The 22,387-nt window shown below is 37.4% G+C and overlaps 1 protein-coding gene across 1 annotated transcript in view; it reads left to right on the forward strand.

The window, feature by feature from the left end:
* Positions 1-22,387, forward strand: part of PTPRD (protein tyrosine phosphatase receptor type D) — a 455,736-nt gene that overhangs the window by 274,622 nt on the left and 158,727 nt on the right. The window contains exons 8-15 of the mRNA XM_054178769.1: positions 136-246; positions 1,648-1,659; positions 3,708-3,977; positions 4,637-5,218; positions 15,289-15,422; positions 16,648-16,792; positions 19,911-20,216; positions 21,246-21,439. Of these exons, the coding sequence (XP_054034744.1) occupies positions 136-246; positions 1,648-1,659; positions 3,708-3,977; positions 4,637-5,218; positions 15,289-15,422; positions 16,648-16,792; positions 19,911-20,216; positions 21,246-21,439 (1,754 nt within the window). The remainder of the gene's footprint in view (positions 1-135; positions 247-1,647; positions 1,660-3,707; positions 3,978-4,636; positions 5,219-15,288; positions 15,423-16,647; positions 16,793-19,910; positions 20,217-21,245; positions 21,440-22,387) is intronic.

The raw sequence follows: 22,387 nt of genomic DNA on the forward strand, positions 1-22,387 counted from the left end.
CCTTAGCAAGAAAATGAACCGACGTTGAGTGGACCTTCGCATACAAGCTTTTCATATTGTTAAGCAGTGTTTTGCTATGGATATTAAAAGCTTTCTCTGACGGTCTCTTTGGCAATGTATTTTATATTCATACAGGTGCCCTCCAAATTGAACTGAGTGAAGAATCTGACCAAGGCAAATATGAGTGTGTTGCAACCAACAGTGCGGGTACACGGTATTCTGCCCCTGCTAATCTATATGTCAGAGGTAGGAATGACATAACCCTGGCATCCACTCTTCATTCAGCTTCAGGGATAAGATATTCTCAGTATCTATACAGTTACCACTGTAATAATCAAAATGCCATGGTGAATGTGTCATTCGTAAAATTCATTTTAAAGTGTAGAGGAAAGGCCTGGGGTTTGGTTTACTCTTTTAAAGCACTCTTGAGTCCAGTCTATCCTGTGGGTTAAGGTTTGTAAGTATATTTATATCTTTACATCCTGACTTCTGTTTTTTCTTGCATTAAGTTAAATTGTGCTTTGCATTTATTTTCTTTTATTGGTTTTGCTTGGTTTTGCTTTTCTTTCAAACTCCTGAGGTGACTGTTTGGTGTGCTACTAATCAGCTAAGTGTAATTCCAAGGCATTGAGGTGTATGCCTACCTGACCTCTGCTGTGTAATTGCAAAGGTTAAGCTTCTAACTTTATGATGACATGTATGCAGAGCACAACTGTATTTTCTTCATTTCTATTTCTTCTTTATATATACGTATGTGTGTGTATATATATATATATATTTATATATCTTTAGTGTAAGACTTGTGAGTGAATTGTAGTTCTTACAATGATAGTGGTCAATTGGCTATATTTTTTAAAGAAATTACCTGTCTATATGCCAGGTGTGATGATTCTTCTGTACATTATATTCGTCTATACATTAGCAGAAACGGGTAATGTTTTTTAGCATAGGATAATATTCTTTTGGTTCAGCTAGAAAGAAGTGCTTTTTTTCTGGCAGTATTTGCAATGGCTAGTTAATGTAGCTGTAAGTATAAGAAAGCCTATAGCATACATACATACATATGTGTATAAATATATATATATGTGTATGTGTGTGTCTGTCTACAGTATAAGGGAATGGGTGGGGGATATAGGACTGAAAACATAAACAACTGTGAACTTTAACATAGGATGGATAACCTTACCAAAAATACTTAGCTTGATTTTGAAATTTTTTTTAGAGCTGATTTTTCAATCAACTTGATATGTTTTTGTATGGTGTGACTCTTTTGGCTAAGTAAAAAGTAAAAAAAAGAAAGGAAAACATTTCATAGTTATGACATCCATAGAAAGTTATTTGATCTTTTCTTTTTCTTTCTCTTCTCCTTCAACATACTGACTTTCCTGTGCTGCATGAGGCATGTATATACCTTTTTATCCAACGGAAAATTTCAAAATTATGCTAGCTATTGTTTCTAACACCATTGTAGCTGTGGAAAATGCTTACTTTTGAAGATGAGGTAGGAAGGTTTTATTAGAGCAAGTAGAGATGTTCAAGTAGCAGTTGAAAGCCTTGATATGGCCTTTTTACTCTCTCTGTGTTTCCCTTGTTTTTCTCCTTTCCTCATTTCATTGTGTTCTGCATCAAACCCCCTACATCCCTCAGAGCTGCGAGAAGGTTGGTGTGTTTTTACTTTTTACCCACCTTACAAAACTATTAATTAAACCAATAATAAAGAATACAAATGAAATGAATGTAGCTGCATTGTGGCATTTTTTAAGTTATTGTTATGTTTAATCAGAGAATGCCCTGTTCTTGGCTTTTGATGAGTGCTGGTAGCTAACTGTTGTGCATGGTAAGAGAGAATGTACCTGGATGCATGGCAACTTTTTTAGCTTTAACACTAACATCTAGTAAACTTGGTCAGTGTTCCTGCTTTTTCTTCCCTTTTAATTTCTTGTTTATACTGGTGCCTGCTTTTCAAGGAATGATTTCAGCAGTTGCTTTTCTAAACAGTCCGCGCATGAAGACTAAATGCTCCTTTGTCTTATAAGGATTGTGATCAGCACAAGAAATTCCTCTTTGCCTCCCGCTTGCTTTGTTTGGCTTCTGTGAACTGGCCGCTTACAGATGTTTTACTCTCTGCTTGTTCCCCTTCTGCCTGTCATTCACTCATGAGGCCATTGCAGTAAACCCCTTCTGAATTCATAGAAGATCACAGAAGTTTAATCAAATCCAGTGGAAAGGTTTCAGACTAATACAGTTTTCATCATAATTTTTAAAAATCACTCATAATCTTTTATTTTACATTTCATTTTTGCTGAATTAAAACTGTCTTAATGATTAGCCTCTATTAAACTCTAAAATAAATACAGTTTTGAGTAGACTGTCCAATGAAAGGCTGAAATACAAACCTACCTCTCTCAGCTACCTCTCTCTCTTCCACCTCCCCGACACATGTGCACACCACTGAGAATATTTGAAGCAGGAACACTGATCTGTTATTGCCTGGTAATTTTCTTGGTGTGGTGTTTGCTTAAATATTAACTACTCTGTTAGTGTGATGTCCTGCTGTGTGTTTAAGGTTGCCACCCCTGTTACCAATATAGAAATGTCTATTATTATCGATCTTCATAGCTTATTTTGCTTTCCCTTAACTGTGAGAGTAGTGAAATCATGAATGTTAAATGTTCTGCTATTTTCCCAGTAGCCCTTCCTAACAGTTGCTTTTTAACAACCTAAGTGTAATCTGATTTCCCTCTCCCTCAAAGTCTATGCTTCTCTTAAACTCCTGTATCTGTCAGACTATCCTATAACCATCTCTTTCAAATTTTCTTCCCTCACCCAATATGTTTTCTTTCTGACTTAGTTTTCTTTCTGCAGTTTTTACTCAGACATTTCGCTAAGCATGATTCTCTATTGATTCTGTCACTTGCTTGCCTGCATGACCAAATCCAGTACTTCATACTGGCTTTGACTAGTTTCTTTGTGTGTCTATATATATATATCTATATATCTTTATCTATATCTTTATATGTTTATATACATATATATTTTTTATATATGTGTATATATATATATTTGTATCTGTGTGTAATTATGTTTCTTTTCTCTATGTTTGTTTCAGTGTTAGTGTGAGGTCTTGAGGCTGCATCTACTTTGAATCTGAACGCAAATGAAATTGCACTTTCAATGTACTGTAGGCAATGTGTTCCAGGACTGTGATGTGACAATGTGGCCTAGCACATTTATTCACATCAGCTGGAAGCACACAGCATAGAAGTTGGTTTTGGTAATCAACTCCTGCATGCTGTTGACCTTCCAGTTTTCTTCTGTGCAGATATATATATCTATGGGCATATAAAATGCATATATATATATGTGCGTGTGTGTGTGTGTATGTGTGCGTGCACGTATGCGTGTGAATATCTTTTGCATGATGTTTGTGTATTGTTAGTACATAGTTAATTATGGGGCCCAAATAGGTCTGAATCAGCCTTTGTATGAATGTGCCTAATAATATCCTCAAGTAAATATAGAATAAATCACATTCTGTGCAGACAAAATTCTTGTTTAGTTTTGTATTTCTCTTACACAGTTTTTCAAGTAGATCAGAATAACACATTAAAATGTTAAATTGTGTCTGTACACTGCATGTAGTCCGTATAAAAGTCTAAGTTTCTTTTTTTGTATATGTTATTACCTTTTTTTGTGTTTTGTTCCAGTTCGACGGGTGCCACCGAGGTTCTCTATCCCCCCTACCAATCATGAGATCATGCCTGGCGGGAGTGTAAATATCACATGTGTTGCTGTGGGGTCACCAATGCCATATGTGAAGTGGATGCTAGGAGCAGAAGATTTGACACCTGAGGATGATATGCCAATAGGGAGGAATGTCCTTGAGCTTAATGACGTCAGGCAGTCTGCAAACTATACTTGTGTTGCTATGTCTACCCTTGGTGTAATAGAAGCAATAGCACAGATAACTGTCAAAGGTATATCCCAAGCACATGTATTTGGACCTAATTCAGTCTTTTTTTTTTCCCATTCATTTCCATATTCCAAGGAAAAAATATTCCACTGAAAACAAGAGGGTAAATGTTTCAGCCATCAATATCATAAATCAAAATGAGATTAAGACAGCAATAATACTAATTAAGAAGTTAATCATAATGTTCTGTTATTCATCTGTGTCTGTCTCCCAACCTTAATTTCCAGTAAACAAAGAATCTTGTAATCTTGCATATACTTCTCAACAGCCAGCACCTTAAACCTACTTATTTGATTTTTGGAGTCAGTGAGTGTCCAAGTACCATGTTCACTGACTAACTGGAAACTGAAAGTTCCAAAAATAACTGAAGATTAAACTGTAATGGTGCGCTGTCTGTCTATGAGATACCTCTTCTGAATATGTTTATGGAATCATTAATTTATCGCAAATAAACCTTATATTACAAAACCTGAAAGTTTTCTGTTAGATTTCTGTAATAAATCAAAACTGCCAAAATCTTGTTCTGGACAGATCACACCTTCCTATTCCACTGTTCCTGTTTTGTTTCTTGTGTTGTTTGCTTTGTTTGTTAAGCTGCTTATTGTAATAATTAATATCTACTCTTACATACTACTAACTATATTTTTTGGCATTTATCTTTAGCCTTACCCAAACCTCCTGGAACACCTGTGGTGACAGAAAGCACGGCAACAAGCATAACATTAACTTGGGACTCTGGAAACCCTGAGCCAGTTTCTTACTACATAATCCAACACAAACCCAAAAACTCTGAGGAGCCATATAAAGAAATTGATGGGGTGGCTACAACGCGCTATAGTGTGGCTGGCCTCAGCCCCTATTCAGAATATGAATTTCGAGTAGTTGCTGTAAATAACATTGGACGAGGACCACCCAGTGAGCCTGTGTCAACAAGGACTTCAGAGCAAGCACCTTCAAGTGCACCACGCAATGTGCAGGCTCGTATGTTGAGCTCTACCACCATTTTGGTACAGTGGGAAGAACCTGAAGAACCTAATGGACAAATACAAGGCTACAGAGTTTATTATACTATGGACCCCACTCAACATGTCAACAGTTGGATGAAACATAATGTAGCTGACAGCCATATTACCACCATTGGGAATCTGGTACCCCAGAAAACATACTCTGTGAAGGTTCTTGCTTTCACTTCTGTTGGGGATGGACCACTTTCTAGTGACATTCAAGTCATCACTCAAACAGGAGGTAAGTCAGCAATAAACTGAATCTGTGCAAAAAAAATGAATACATGCATAAATTTTGCAGAGAGGGAATTTGAAGTGAAGATGGTGAAAACAACTTTCCTTTTAAGGACACACAGTTTATTCAGGCAGCTTTTGTCTGCAATCTTTTATCAATTCCACAGTGGAAGTTATCAAAGAAGGGGAAAATTATCTCCTGATATTTTAATTTATTCTTTCATCAATCTGAAGTTAAAATTAAGTTTAGCTGAAGTCACAGGAAGACTTTGATCCTCAAGGTAGCCAAATATTAGGAGCTCTGTTTGTCAGTGCTCAGTATACAGAAAGTGTTTATCAAGTAGTTGATCACAGCCTTCTTTGAGGAGTTACCTGTACTGGTGGGATGTGTGTAGGTGGCATGTGGTTCCTTATGCTACCTAGCTGGTGAATCTTGCTCTTGAAAAATTAAAATGTACACCTACTGTATTTGCATGCACATAGTTGGTAACATTCTGAAAACATAAAATATGAAAACATTAAAAAGACTTCTGTGTAAGTTCAAGTAGGCAGTTTTGTACAGTTTGGATTTATAAAACAAATTCAACCTGCCTCTATAAAGTGCATACCATTTTCTGGTTTTATGTTTACTCTTAGGTTGTTTTGTTTCTGTACAGGAGCTATGTCAATGAATTAGTTTTATTAGCAAAGGACAAGTAAGCACAGTGAAAAACATTTACAAGGGATTTTTATGAAATCAAAAGGAGGAAGCTCTGTTACAGCTACACTGCAGGTGTTTGTCTCGGTCCGGAGAGGGAAAGAGACTCAAGTTCTTTTGCATATTCCCGTGTTGTGAAATTAGAGGCACAAATGAGGCCAAAATATCAACAGATAGACTATTTATTACATAAATAAAGTGGATGGATCAGAAGGGGAGAGAGAGAGAGAAGAGGAATTATATTACCACACCCCTCAACCCCCCAAGACAGTTTGAGTCTGTGGAGGAAAGGTGCTGCAGGAGATGTTGGGTATGTAGAGAAAGGGTGCTGAGGCTTTGGCTGGAGAAGAGATGTGGTCCTCTGGGCAGCCTCTTCAGCTCCATGAGTTGCAGCTTGCGGAACTTAGGGCACGGAGAGAAGGTTCAATCTGCTTCTTCCAGGCTCCATGGCCTCTTTTCTTCGGAGCATCATTGTCCCGGGCTTTTCCTTCTCTTGTGCTTTCTTTCTCAGCAGCATTTTCCTTCTCCTGTGTTTTCCTTCATCTGTGTTTTCGGTTCTCCATTTTTATTCTGCTGAGCCAGTAGGTGCTCAAATCTTTTATACAGTTTTTTAGTCCTTAGGTATGTGTCCAAGTATTGTCCCTCAGGAAATCAGGGGCCAGGAGATCATCCTCCCTTTCCAGGGTACTTGATGGGTGGAGATTATCTTGTCTTATGAATATTCCCGAAGGTGGCCTCGGTCCATTATTGTGAGGCCAGCTGTGGTCCAGTGAGTGATGTTATACTTGCACCTTCCAAGAGTCGTTCCAGTGGCTCTGCCCAACACATATCAGCTATTGTCTGGGCAAGCAGCAAGTGATTTTACCTTTATTGAGTCACACCAGGAGAGACAAGCTTTTAGTCACTCACAGTGTTTTATTACAGAATCAAAGAATTGGTTTGGTTGGGAAAGACCTCTAAAATCATCTGGTCTGACCATCCACCTAAACCCATCATGGTCATTAAACTATGTCCTTAAGTGTTGTGTCCATGAGTTTCTTGAATACCTGCAGGGACAGTGACTCCATCACCTCCCTGGACAACCTATTCCAATACCTGCCCACTCCTTCCACAAAGAAATTTTTCCTAATATCCAATCTAAATCTACCCTGGCACAGTTTCAGGCCATTTCCTCTCATTCTATCACCTGATACTAGAGAGAAGAGACTGACCCCCAACTCACTAGAGCTCCTTTCAAGTAGTTCTGGGGAGTAATGAAGTGTCCTGTCAGCCCTCCTCTTCTCCAAACTAAACAGTCTCTGTTCCCTTATCCACTCCTCATAAGACTTGTTCTCCAGACCCTTCTCTGGGCACATGCCATCAGCTCAGTGTCCTCTTTGTAGGAGGCCCCTGAGGCATCCCAAACTGAACATAGTGTTTGAGGTGTGGCCTCACTAGTGCTAAGTAGAGGAGTTTTGCTGTTCCTGCTGTCCATACTATTCCTGATACAGACCAGAATGCTGTTGGCCTTCTTGTCCACTTGAGCACATTGCTGGCACATGTTTAGACTGCTGTAATCCACCACCCCTAGGTCCTTTTCCATCAGGCAACTTTCCAGACGCACCACCCCAAGCAGGTGGCATTGCATGTGGCTCATGAGACCTAAGTGCAGGCCCCAGCACTTGGCTTTGTTAAACCTAATACAGTTGATCTTGGTCCATCAATCCAGCCTATCCAGATCCCTTTGAAGAGCCTTCTTACCCTCAAATAGATCTAGATCGATACTCCCACCCAATTTAGTGTCATTTGCAAGCTCACTAAGGGTGCACTCAATTCTCTCATTCAGATCATGATAAAGATACTCAAGAGAACCGTCCCCAGAACTAAGCACTGTGGAATACCAGTTTTGGCTAGCTGCCAACTGGATTTAACTCCGTTCACCACCTCTCTTTGAGCTTGGCCATCCAGCCACTTCTTTACCTATTAAATCATCCACCCAGCCAAACCATAAGCAACCAGAATAAAAGCTGCCTCTGTCTAGTGTTTTAGAGAAGTCTTACCATAGGTCAGTGATTCTTTGGAAATACTAAATACTGTAATATATATACTATACTACTTGCATTTTATGGTACTTGAGATTTTCCTTTTGAATGTAGGAAACTTTCAGTTACACTCAAAAGTGTAAGTGGAGACAGTGTTTCATTTACTTTTTATTTCTGTGTTTTACTGATGTGTGTTTAATAAAGAATGGAAATTGAGGTATCGTGCTGGAATCTTTCGAAGTATTGCATTACACAAAGTTCTAGCTGTTACCTTTTCCAGTATACCAGGAAGATATTACTGAATTACCTTTTTTAAACATTCATGTGTCTGTGAGCACATGCATATTTAAATATGTACTCTAATTTTTGGCAGTTGTAATCTTTATTAGGGGCTACTTTTTATATTGGCATCTGAATCCATGTGCAAAAATCTCTTCAAAATGGTCTAGTGAGGTCCTTATCTGCTTTTTTTTCTTACAAATCTATGTTTTTTTCTTAGAACTGTAAGCCTTTGATGTTAGCTGGAGTTTGTCAGTGATTTCCCCAGAGAAGGATGAAGAAATTGAAATAATGAGCACCAAGGCTCAGATTAACTGACCCAAGTTACATTACTTGCTGAGGTCACTTTAGGAAAGTTCTGTTTATTAAAACCTTTATAGAATTTACTGCTAAACAGGCCTGTTTCCAATTGCTGTCGCAATCTGAAGAAATTACAATGATGTTAGCAGTGCAGGAGGGATTTGTAATAGATGTTTTCAACTTCATAACAGTGTTGACATTGTTTATTTGTGACTATTAAAAATCAAAATTAAAAAATGTGGCATATGGGAGGCACTTTTAAGCACTGATGCTTGTGTTTGAAATACAAACTTTTTTAAGTCATAAAAGAGAAAAATAGCTAAGAAGGTTCCCCAGTTCAGAGAAGGTTTAAAAACTAAGATTATCCCATCTTCCTATCCAGAAGTTTCGCTTCAGTGAACACCACAGAATAACATGTCCTCCTTGCCCTTCTCTTCCTGTAATCTAAATTTGAATATGGTTAATTTTTTTTAAGTATATCTCAAACTGAAACTCGTCCTAATAAATATCATACATAATAAAGTGTTGTTTAAAAAACAATAGAAATTAATGTAATGAAAACATATGTAAAAGAGTAAAAATGGGAATGTGATGGTGACAGTGTTTTGATTGATTTTCTTTTCCATTATTGAAACAAGTAAGCCTATGATCATAAATAGGTAGCTTAGCCCTTACACACACTTTGGGAATATTACAGCACACATACACAGCACACAACAAAATAGCTGTGACTTACAGGGTCTGTTAGCTTGGTTTCATTCAAAGCTTTCCTTCTTTATATGAATTCAGATCCTTGAAGAAGTACTATAAAAAATAATAATGTTAAAAAAATAAAAATTAGGAGAATCTTTTCGTCTTAGTGCAATAGTCCTATTCTTTTGAAATGGCTGTGTGAGTGGCTTCTCACTTTGCAAGTCAGCTGAAACTCTGCTGATAGTAAAAATTAGCTTTCTCAATTTAAATATTAACTAGGAACATGTAGTTTCAAGGGAAGAAAGGAAGCATTTTCCAGACAATCAAACACTAAAAAAAAATTTAAAGCTTTATTTTGACTTTTTGATCCAGTATTTTACTTAAGCATTTTAAGGAAAATCCATGTCCTGTAGTCCATTTTTTTGGCCAGCATTTTCTTCACTGTAAAAAGACACTTTTTTTTTAGAAATTAAGTAATCAGAAAACAAACAACTGTGGAGCTGAGCATTTTGATTAAGAGAAGGTCATTTCCAAAAGCTGCACAGAAGAAAGAGCTTATTCTGCATTTGGGATCAAAGGATTTGATTCTGTTGAGGATGGAGTCAGGATCAGTATATTATTTAGGTAAACTGATCTACTAACACCAAATTTTAGAATAAAGAAACAATACAAGCTTTAATATAATAAATCTTGTCCTTTTTCTGTATTTCACTAGACAACAACATTCTGTTGGTTTGTCTGCATGTAGCTGCCCAAGACACATTTATATCTTCTTGTGTTTATTGGGTTTTGCCACAACTGGTCAGAAGTGCACATATGTTCTCAGCAACCTACTTTAACTTGTGTGTGCCACAAATATTCTTAAGCTTTAAACTGAATACCTGGATTTTATTTATTTTTTTTTTATTTTTATTTTTTTCACTTTTCTGATTAACTCAGCCAACTGAACTCATCCAGTTGAGGGGATGTGTAGGAAACTGAAGTGCTATTACAGTTTGAGCTCCTATTTTGGGATTCTGTTCTGGCACTTGAATCACAGACTGACACAGAATCACATATGAAGGACAAGGTCCAGATATATGTCATTGTTACTCATTATCCAACAATAAACATGGAGGACTAGGCAAGCAAAACTTGGTATAAAGTTTTGAATAGAATGCTCCTAAACCTTGTTTAGTCACTGCATTGTAGTGTTTCATTGTTTACAAGCAAGAGATAAGAACAGGTAGATGGGGAAGTTAAGGGGTTTAATGTACATTTGTAAAGCACACTGATGTCAACGCAGAAAAGACAGTACTGAGAGAATGCAGAAAGATCCTGGTTGGTAAGCTGACCATGTACAACACTAATATGGAAAGTTAGATTTGATGTCTGTAATCAAAAACACTTCAGCAAGCGTATGAAGTCCACTTACACAGATTTTGTTTCCTTAGTTTGTTTTTTCTATCTCTGAAGGTGACCAGTACCTTCTGTCAGCTCCTTCGACTTCACATAGTTCTCCTGTAACTCTGAATAATTTTCTGAGCAGATGTTATGTCTTCTAGTCATAAATCCTAAATAGTTTTAAAGTTACTGTTCCACTTTCTTATCTGGTACTTTTTTCTTTGTCTTAAGCCTTTCTCTTAAACCAGAGTTTATTAACAGTGCAGATAATTTAGTTTCTGTTATTGTGGTTATGTTTTATTTCTTTTCCTTACTTATCTTCTTACTTTATCTCATGAGAGTAATGCCGATTTCCCTGTCACTTCTTTCTTCTTTCAGTGTTTTCAATTTAGCGTCTGCCTAATTATGGTTGAGAAATACAAGAGGAGACTAGATTTTGCATCAAGATATCATGTTGACAAACAGCATTTGGGAAAGTCCATTTAACCACAAATTTAGAGTCATAGAATGCACTCAAATGGAAGGGACCTCTAGAGGCCATCTAGTTCAATACTGCCTGCAGTAAGCCAGGACATCCCCAACCAGATCAGATTGCTCAGAGCCCCATCAAGACTGACCTTGAACGCCTCCAGGGATGGTGCCTCCACCGCTTTCATGGGCAACCTGTTCCAGTGTTCCTTCATAGTAAAGAACTTCTTCCTGATGTCCAATCTACATCTACCCTTCTCTAGTTTAAAACTGTTGCCTCGTGTCCTACTGCTGCATGCCTTTGTAAACAGTCGCTCCCTAGCCGCCTTCTAGGCCCCCTTTGAATCACAGAATCACGGAATCACAGAATTTCAGGGGCTGAAACAGACCTCAAAAGACCATCTAGTCCACCCCCCATGCCAGAGCAGGAACACCTACACCAGATTACACAGGAATGCATCAAGGCGAGTTTTGAATATCTCCAGCCTGTTCCAGTGTTCTGTCACCCTCACAGTGAAAAAATTCTTCCCCATATTTACATGAAACTTCCTATGCCTCACTTTCCACCCATTGCCACTTGTCCTGTCTTTGTGTACTGGAGGGCCTCTGTAAGGTCTCCTTAGAGCCTCTTCTTTACTGGGCTGAACAACTCAACTCTTCTCCATCTGTCTTAATAGGAGAGGTGTTCCAGCCCTCTGATAATTTTTGTGACCCTCCTCTGGACCTTCTCCATCAAATATATGGCCTTGTGTGGAGGGCCCCAGAGCTGGACACAGTACTTCAACTGAGGTCTCACCAGAGCAGAGCAGAGTGACAGAATCACCACTTCAGATCTTCTGGCTGCGCTTCTTTTGATGCAGCCCAAGATGCAATTTGCCTTCCGGGCTGTTAGAGCCCATTCTTGGCTCATGTCCAGCTTTTCACTTACCAGTAATCCCAAGTCCTTTTCTGCAGGGCTACTCTCTATGCAACGTCCTCCAGCGTGTATTGGTAACAAAGATTGTTCTGACCCAGGTCTTGGCTTTGTTGAAGCTCATGAGTTTCACCTGGACCTACTTCTCTAGGTTGTCCAGTTCCCTCTGGACATCTCACCCCTATGGCATATCATGGTGTCACTGGCAGACTTGCTAGTCATGCACTTGATCCCACTGTCTAGATCATTGGTCTTAAACAGCACTGGTACCATTATGGATTCCAGAGGCACACCACAAGTCAGCCATCTCCATCTGGACATCAAGCCACTGACCAGTACCCTCTGGATGTGACCATCCGTCCAATTCCTTATCCACCAAACAGTCCACCCATCAAATCCATATCTCTACAGCTTAGAGAAAGATGCTGTGGGGACAATGTCAAAGGCCTTGCAGTCCTCCTTTCTGCCTTTTAAAAAAATGGATGTAATATTTCCCTTCTTTCAGTCTCCAGGGACTTCATTTAACTGTCAGGACTTTTCAAATATCACACACAGTGGCTTGGTGACTACATCAGCCGTTTCACTCAATATCCTGGGATGTATCGCATCAGCTCCCATTGACTTGTGTGTGTTCAGGTTCCTCAAGTGGTTATGAACCTTGTCTTCATGTGCAGAGAGAAGGACTTTGTTTCCCTGGTCCCTGTCTTGTGATCCTTGAATTAGGCAGGTGTAAGGAGAGAGAAGATGCCAGTGAAGATTCACAGATTCAGAGCTTCACACATTGCATTGAGTTGGAAGGGACCCTCAGTGGTCATTTTCTCCATCCCTCTGTAGTGAGCAGGGTTGTTGAGAGCCTCAGCCTTTTCCTTGACTGTGGTCACTAGCTCACCATGCTTGCTCCTCATGGTGGGTACACTTTCCTCAAATTTCTTTTCCTGATTTACATACCCATAGAAGCCCTTCTTGCTGTTCTTCACACCCCTTGCCAAGGTGAGCTCTAGCCATGTCTTGGTCTTCCTGATCTCATCCCTGCACAACCAGGCAGCATAGTTATATTCTTCCCAAAACACCTGTCCCTGCGTGAACTGCCTGTGCAGTCCCTGCTTTTCCCCAGCTCTTGGGACAGTTTCCTGCTCACACTGTCCCAGGCATCACTGACTCTTATTGCTGCCTGGGCACACATCTGGTCCCCATCTCATGTCACTGCACACCAGGGGCCATGGTCTTTCCCAACAGCTTCTTCCTGGCCCCATCAGCCCCAGCCTGCCTCCCTGCATATCTCTGCTTGATGAACTTAATGAGGAACCACTGGCCCATTCCTCCCAAATTCTCCATATCCCTCCCAGAACCCTGGCTCTTCATGCTGTCTTGCTGTCTGCAAACCTGGAACATATGTCCCTCATCCTCTCTTCAGGTCACTGACAAAGATATTGAACACAATATGGGTATCATGGCACAGATAATGTAAGCTGCCATTTGACCTTTCATGACCAGACGAGGGTGATTTTGTAATTCCAGCCATGCTACTCAGTTATTGCTATATTGTGTCCAATATAGCAAACAAAACATCTACAGCTAGGTGGACACCTGAGTTTCAGGAAACACATTTGAAACAACCTGTAACAAAATAAACACTTCCAAATAGCCAGATAGACTCCAGGTTTTATTCTTAAGTTTTTACAAGCCTGTAGTCACTAGATTCCAGATCTGTGTTCAATAGGAGGCAAATCTGAAGCTGTCTTCTGGTTGTTACGCAGTGTTTTGAAGCAGCCAACCTAAAGCTATCATGTTCACCTAATAAATGCATTTATCCAACTATACTATAGATTTGCTAAATCAGTTTTATCTAGTGGTATTTCAGAATCTCTTTTAAAATTAGGGATTGCACAGTTATTCCTCTCTCTCCCTCTTAATTTTAAACCCATTCAATTTTAAAAGCATACAATTGAAAACGTGTAAAACTAAAATATTTTGTGGATATTTCCTGTAATTGCTAATTGCTCCCTGTGCTCTGTGTGTTGTGTTTGATTTTTTTCCTTTTGCACTTTGCAGTGCCTAGGAAGTGGTCTCTTTTGACACCAGACATCTTTTACAAAAATAGCTATTTACTCCTATACTGGGTTCCATAAAGAGACCTGGTCCCTTGTTCGACCTCACTCCTTTCCTACAAAGTAGACAACATCCCTCTAAAATTTCCCTTTTCTGTTTTATCGTCTTTCTAGGGAAAAAAAAAGGAAAAGGGTAAAAAAAAAAAAAAAAAAAAGAGAGAAAAATGGATGGTAAAGACTTGCAAGCTCCAAAAAAGGAGCTTGAATATGCACCTCATGTTGATAGGTTATCAGTGTGTTTAAAAGTTAAATATCAAGCCTGAACAAGTGTACATGAAGACAGTGTTATCCTCAGTGACATTCTGTAGGAGTCTTGGAAAGATAAGAATTTCAATCATGAATTACTTCTGTGGTTTACTCCGTGATGTTTTTAAGTCTTTTACAATAAAAATTAAAAATAAGATTAATACTACAATAAAATTCAAAGGAAAAATGACTGTGAAACAGTCAGGATGTGCCACAATGGGCATCTCTTTTTTATTTTCTTAAAAAAAAAAGAGTGTACCACATTTTATTCTTGACCTCTAGACATGCTGTGAAAGACTGTTCAATGCTTTGTCAACAGGACTATTGACCAAATGTGAAGCTTTAAAACTTTACTTCTAAAATTACTGTATACATTCCAATCCCAGGGTTATATTTTTCTGTCTTTTCACAGTCAGCCTCAGAATTCCATGAGTAATTTCTTTGACCATTACACAGGGCACAACAACAGAGCATTTCTTGACTACTGGGTTGCATTCTTCAGGTTATAAAGCATTCAATGTTTAGATTATCTTCTTAAAGAGTAGAATGTAGTTAATATCTTCATGTTTTATGAGCTTAGCAAAACATTGTCAGATTTGAAAATGCACCTAATGTTTATTTGGCACTTTCTTCTTGTTTATTCCAGACAATCTTATGTAACACTAGAATTTCTCCATATACACACTTACATATATGTATGTATTTACCATTTCACACATAGGTTGTTGGGTTACTGGTATTCATCACCAGACTTCTGTTCAGTTGCATTTCAGTTCTTTTCTTACTTGAAATCCTCGATACATTTTTTTTTTCCTGAGCTCACATTAATTTATTTCATAGAATAATCAAATTAATATCAGTAACTTTAATAAAAGTAATATTTTATGAGATATAGTTTTAAAAGTTTGAAAGATAATTAATGAACTAGCCAAATAAACAGATGAAAACACCACATAACTTTTTCCTTAGTACCTGGTCAACCACTGAACTTTAAAGCAGAACCTGAGTCTGAAACGAGCATATTGCTTTCCTGGACACCTCCACGCTCTGATACAATTTCCAGCTATGAACTAGTTTATAAAGATGGGGAGCATGGGGAGGAGGTAAGTGAAAAGAGTTCCTATCTTTTCTATGCTCTTTAATGAGTCAGACATAAAATGATGCAATGGTTTAGAGTTGATGGATTAGTAACTTTCTTTAGTACAAGTAATTACAGAATGAGAGTGTGTAAACAGCACAAAATGCTGTTGATGGTTACCAGCCAGTGAAAGTTCACAGTTAATTATCTGCAGAAGTTGCATCCAGTTTAAGACATTGATCATGTCTCTCCAAAAAGCTTGGAAACAGATATTTTGGGGCATGTTATGGACTCATTAAGATTTTTTTGCACTTACAGTTGGACTTCAAAGTCTATTTACACCCTTAGATAATCTTTAGATCTCTTTTGCTGCCTTGTAAGATATTTCTAAAGATTCTCTAATATTTGAATAATATTTAAGGAGAAAATGCAATTTATTTTTTTTTCTAAAGGTAAAAACCTGCTGTGGCCCTTAAAGAGTTTCCAGTTTGAAGGCTTCTGTGGTGTTAGTAGTACTGTAGACTTTAGAATAAACTGTGCTTCTAATATAAGAATATGTGATATTGCCAGATTTCCAAGGCAAAAGAAAGAAGCCAACAGTCTCAGAAGGCAGCAGGAGGGTGTCAGCCTTATTGATTTCTCTCTTGCATCATCATCTCATTGCTGATGTTTCCAGTGAGCTCTTGTTTATGGTGGCTTCACAGATATATTGTGAATGAATAAGCTTATTTTGTGGAAGGAGGCCATATTTGTATTTCACCTCCAAATAGTATGTAGGCCCCTGCTTAATAAGTTGCCTTTCGGAAGATTCTGCTTCTTAATAGTTTGAACACAAATTTAACTACAAGGTTAAACCCAAGTTTAGTCACGTTGTAAAGCCCTGTAGTTCACTGTCGTAAGAGGTAACTAAAGAAAATGCATTGTTCATGTGATATTGTCTGAAAAGCCTTTTATACTTTGTACACAGCTATTCAATCCTCAAAGTGTACAACAGTATTTCTGGTTCTGAGTTTTACTCATTAGGCTGTCAACATTAAAAATGTTGTTCATTAATGTGTGTTTTTCAGAAGTAACATACTCATTTTTGCTTTCCTTTAGTTTGGTTTCAACCAGACTGGTTTTTTTCAGTTTATTTTATTTTTCTCAGTGAGGTTATCATCTCAATATAAAAGCACTTCTTCTATATGTAACATATAGAATTCAGAATCTCTGAGTATTAATCAAGACATCCTCTTATTGCTCATGTTTAGCAACGGGTTTCCACTGAACCTGCTACATCTTACCGCCTGCAAGGCTTAAGGCCAAACAGTTTGTACTTATTCCGTCTAGCTGCACGTTCTCCCCAAGGCCTGGGTGCTTCAACAGCAGAAATCTCAGCAAGAACTATGCAGTCAAGTAGGTGTCTTTCCTTGCTAACTTTATTCCCTTGTCTTCTATATCTTGAAGAGATCAGTCTATGTCAGTAACCCAGAGAGGCAGACACAGAGAAAAAGCCAGTTATAAAAATACAACATTTGTGGTGCTTAATACAGTAAAAGAATGTTGGAAAAGTGTGCTTTATGGGTGAGTTGTGAGATCAACTTACAATATATGAGTGGCTCTCAACATGGTTTCAGGGAAAGAAAACTGTTAAACCAGTGTCCGAGAAGACAGTATATGCTATCATAATAATATTTTGTTTTATAATAGGATAAAATGTTTTATCATGCAATATCTGTGCCTCAGTAGTAGACCTTCACTCATAAAATTCCACCTGCCCATTATGCAGATTTCCTGTAATATTACATAGTTCCTGCATCACCTTCCTCGAGTACAAAGGTAGCGCAGGTCACTTGAATAGTTTAGACTGTACCAAAAATATCTTCTCTTCTGGAGTAAATTATTGATCTGATTTTTAAAAAATCACATATTTGAGGATGACCAGAAGTGCTGCTTTTGCCTCACAGTTTACATTACACTGTTATTTCAAAACTTGATGCAGTTTTCTCCGTGTTTGTTTTAAATTAAGTGGCCTTTTCTCAAAGTAATAAAATTCAAACCAGAAATTTCTGATTCTCAATCAACATGAGGCTTTTTACTTTGCAGTCAAGACATATGTGATTGCATTGTCATTCTTCATTGATGTTATATATTAACAATAATCAGCGTGACGGCAGATATGATGCTGCAGACCTTTAACCAAAGATAAATGTCCTTTTCAAACATTTCTAAGGCATTTGAAATAAGCATAAAACACCATTAGGTAACACAAGGATTGTTTTTGAGATAGCACCAGGGCATCTTTTCATTTTAGCAATTCAGAGTCAGTAATTTGATGAAGAAAATGTTGTTTATTTATTCTGGGAGCCATTTTCAGCTATTTAGAGTGCTCATTTGATTACATTGGATGAAGATTGCTTAAACTGTAGATATAAAATAAACATCTAGGGGCCAAGGCAGAATGTTCCATATATGGCATTTTCCCCTTAATTATAAGAAGACGTTATATCTCTGTCAACCTGCTCTCTTCAGATAGTAGGAAAATCGAGTTTATTCCAGTGGACATTCTCTAGTTATGTGCTAGAAAGAATGCAAAATCTTTTCTGCAAAATTTCTGGTGGTTTGTTTTTAGAAAAAGTATATGCATTAATAAAATTGGTTATACAAGTAGCCTACAGATTATCCTTAGTTACATAAATGCAGTATTTTGCATTTTCAGAGCATAATGGATTAAAAATTCATTAACTTCTATGAGCTTGTTAGCAATATTCACCAGAATATACTCTTACACTTAGTCTTGCTTCTGGAGAAAGATTCTAAAGAGATTTATTTATTTATATAAGAGATCTTTAAGGGAGAGTTTACTTGTATTTTACTTCTTGCACAAGTGGATAGTAGAAGGAGATCAACGTGTTTTGCGTACTTGCTTACTGAATTAGCCTAAAAAAGCCCCTAAATGGGATAATACTCATCTGTCCTCCTATCTGCCTCCTCTGTTTTGCTGAAAAGCTGTTACATTCCCTCATTTCCCCTTCAGAAGCGCAGTGTATTCTACTGAGTAAAATGCCACTGATCGCTGTAGAAAAGCTATAAGAAAACAGAAGTGTAAATGCAATAGGTCACAAGAGTGTCTTAGTGTTCTCTTTGCTTTAATTTTGTTTGATGTGCTTAGTATAAAGACTGGAAATCTATTTGTTTATTTTTCCTTATGAAATGGGAAGAAAATAGTAGACAAAAAAAAAAATCGACCAACAAAATAAAAAAATCTCCATCAAAACATGTTTTCAGTAGAAGAGAGAAGGCAGAAATAGGAAAGAAGTCCAAACCAGTGAATTTGTGCTACTTTCTTGATATTCTGAGTTTAGTGTAGGTAGTAAGCCTTACACTTTGATCCATCAAGGTGCATTTAAGCAGAAAAATGCATACCTAACTATCAGTTCTTGAATTGCCTCACTGAAAGCAATGGAATGACATAAATGGTTAAACGCTCTGGAGCCCAGAAAAGGTAAATAAGCTAACATAATCCTTCGAGGACAAATCAGTAAAGGTGAGCACTTTTGCTCTGGAAGATTGGTGTTGGTGAGAGGAGGCAAAACAAAGTCAGAATCTCTCACCTTCTCCGATAATGCTGAACTTGTGAACTCTTTTTTTAAAATGGATACCTGCTTTCTTGACACATTGTCTGGGGGTAGATATTTTTTAATTATTTTTTTTTATAGAAGTTTCCTACATTACTGGTAGGATTTAATTCTTTGCTAGCAAAGGTGTCTCCAAGAGGAGTTAAAAAAAAAAAACTAACAGCTGACAGGGTAAGTACAAGTTACAGTCAGAATCAACAAGCCTGTCACATTTTCCTGGTAGGTAAATCTTCAGCTAAGACTTTCTTTGTCTTCTATTGACTGCATGCTTGTAGTATGTTGGCTACAATCATCGTTTCAGTAGGCGCTTTCCATGTAAATATAATTTAAGGTCAAGTTGTGCCAGGCAGACTCAGTTATTAAAAGAACTTGAAAAATTAATTTATTTATGAGAGCGGGGAGTCTACAAAAATGGCAATTATTGCAAGTTTATATGAGTTCTGTAAAAAGAGAATTTTTTTTCCCAAGGAAAGTAAATCCACTTGAGAGGGATACATCCAAATTTGTAATTACATACATGTCATATGTCATTTAAAATATAATATCTTGCACTAATTGCAGTGGTTATAAAAATAGAACGGTAGCCTTAGAAGTGTCACTTTGGTTTTTTTTATTTCAAGAAGAATTTTAATTACAGGTAGGTAATATTATTTTGAGGTATCATTTTCATGTATTTCCCCTACATCCTTTTTCACCATTTAGTTTGTCTATTCATTTTCACTTTCTTCTTGTTGATAAGCCAAGGTGCGTATGTTTGTTTGAAGTTTTGCTTTTTTAAGTTTCTATTTTTTTTCTTAATTTGGTTGTCATTTATTTTTATTTTTTCTTTTGTTCATTCTTTTCAATCACTCCTATCCTTTCACTCAAATCCTCCTTTAACCCACTACTGAAATTAGAGCCATCAGCTCCTCCTCAAGACATTAGTTGCACAAGCCCCAGCTCCACTAGCATTTTGGTAAGTTGGAAACCTCCACCAGTGGAAAACCAGAACGGCATTATCACTGAATACTCCATCAAGTACATAGGGATTGATGGAGAAGATGTCAAGCCCCATGAAATTTTGGGAATTTCCTCGGACAGTACGCAATACCTTTTGGAACAACTGGAAAAATGGACTGAGTACCGGATCTCTGTGACTGCCCACACAGATGTTGGACCTGGCCCAGAGAGCTTAGCAGTATTGATTCGGACAGATGAAGATGGTATGTTGCCTCCACTACATCAATTTGCACCTCTATGACTCTGTCGATCTGCTGTCTTTTGTATAGCCTAACAGTACTTTTTTCTGCTCCTCTTTTTTTTTTTTTCCCCAAATCAGAGATATTATCACCCTCTGAGTTTCTCAAAGACTTAGCTTTTCTACACCATTTTTACATTTGATATTTTTAACAGAAAATATCTTCTTTGTGAGTGACTGGAATCTGCTGCCCCTTTGAGGCCACACATACCCTTCTTGATCCTTTTTTAACATAAAATAAATCTTAGAAAAAAAGCTTTCTACCTTTTCCTTGATTTTACAGTCATTGCTATTTTTCAACACTTATGTCTATGAACTTTCTTCAGTTCTGGTTTTGATTGGTTTTGGTTTTTTAAACTGCTTTCTTGTTCCATGTTGTGGTTTTTGATTTGGGTTTTTTGGTTTTGGTTTTGTTTTTTTGTTTTACGGTGGGGGTTTTTGTTTGTTTTCTTGGGGGTTTTTTGTTGTTGTTTTTTAATGTTTTGTTTTTGATCTTCTAAAACTGATGCTTCACACATTTTCTTTTCTTCCATGCTCGAAAGAGACAGAAGACAGTTCGATTAGTAACCATCTTTTTACACTACTACGGAAAAAAAAAAGACAAAGAACCTAGGAAATAAAAATAAAGGATTTTTTTAACAATCTTTTGTGGTTTTATTATTAGAAGTATTATGATTATTTCAATGTTTAAAATATCTCTTTGTACTATAATGCTTTGAATCTCAAAGCATCTTCCTTGGCTTTTGTGCATTTTTACATGTTTTTCTATTTCTCTAATGCTCTTTTTCTTCCATTTTTTTTGCATCAGTCATGTTTTTTGATCTTTTCAATGAAAGGTAGACCAGAATGGTTGAGTATTTTCATTTGTTGAGCAATTTGTATACTTCAAAGAAAACATAGTGAGTCTGCCCTTAAACAAAAGAAAGGAAAAAAGCAAAAGACATGGGTGGGACAGGTGCCTGTAATTCTCTTCTGTCCAATGATGTTGTTCCAGTTCCTAGTGGTCCTCCTCGTAAAGTTGAGGTAGAGGCTGTCAACTCTACTGCTGTCAAAGTGTCATGGCGCTCACCTGTACCAAATAAGCAGCATGGTCAGATCCGAGGATACCAGGTTCACTATGTGAGGATGGAAGACGGAGAGCCAAAGGGTCAGCCCATGCTGAAGGACATCATGCTGGCAGATGCACAGGTAATCAGGGTATTTTATGTTCTTTTCTAGATTACAGTGGGAACATTTTGCATACTGTGAGTTATCCAGAACTGTCTTATTATTTTCTTTCTATATTTTAGCCTATCAATTAACACTTTTTAATCTCTATTTTAATAACTTCTTTTAGGATACTCAAAGTTTAAAGATTCTTCAGTCAAACCTAGGCACCCCTTTCTGTATAGGTATGAAAGTAAACGCTGAGCTAGGTCATTCTTCAGGCTCCCTTAGACTGGAAGACTTCACCTTATACCTATGCTCTGAAGTTTTAAAGCATCAGTGAGATCTGAGTGAGGTCACAGTCAGTGCAGCAAGCTATGCACTGCCTGATCCACCCACACAATTTTACTATGTTTGGTGGAGAACTTAGAATTATTAGAAATCTGTGATAGCCCATTACTACAGTTTTTGTAGCCTGTATCCACAACATGATACATACCACAGGAAATAAATGTATTAGTGCATTTTTTGAAATCACAGATGTATTTGTTTGTCATTCTTCATATCAATAACTGTGCAATTAAATGAGGATCTTAGCTTAAAAAGTATGGGGTTACTTGCACTGGAAAATGTCCTGTCTGTTTTATAAATTATGAGACATGATGAGAACAAAACTCTGCTCACATCAACGTTTTCAAAGCTTCCAAAAATGGGATTCTACATTGGGGCTCTGTAAAACTGAAGATTCCCAAACTTCCTGGTACTAGAAAAGTCATTTTACACTGACACTATGAACGAAGTACACACTTCTCACTGCTGGCTCTCAATTTATGAGTGGAGTAACTAGAAATTATAAGAAATTATCAATCTAGCATGAAGTGAAAAGTGAAAATTGCCTCTTAAGCATCTTATTGTAATAAAGTGGGGGTTTGGCTTCTTTTGTTCATCTTTCCAGTCTTAGTTCCAAATTTCAGTTTGGCAGATATCTCT

The sequence above is a fragment of the Dryobates pubescens genome, chromosome Z (genome assembly GCF_014839835.1).
Source record: "Dryobates pubescens isolate bDryPub1 chromosome Z, bDryPub1.pri, whole genome shotgun sequence".
NCBI classification, from domain to species: Eukaryota; Metazoa; Chordata; class Aves; order Piciformes; family Picidae; genus Dryobates; species Dryobates pubescens.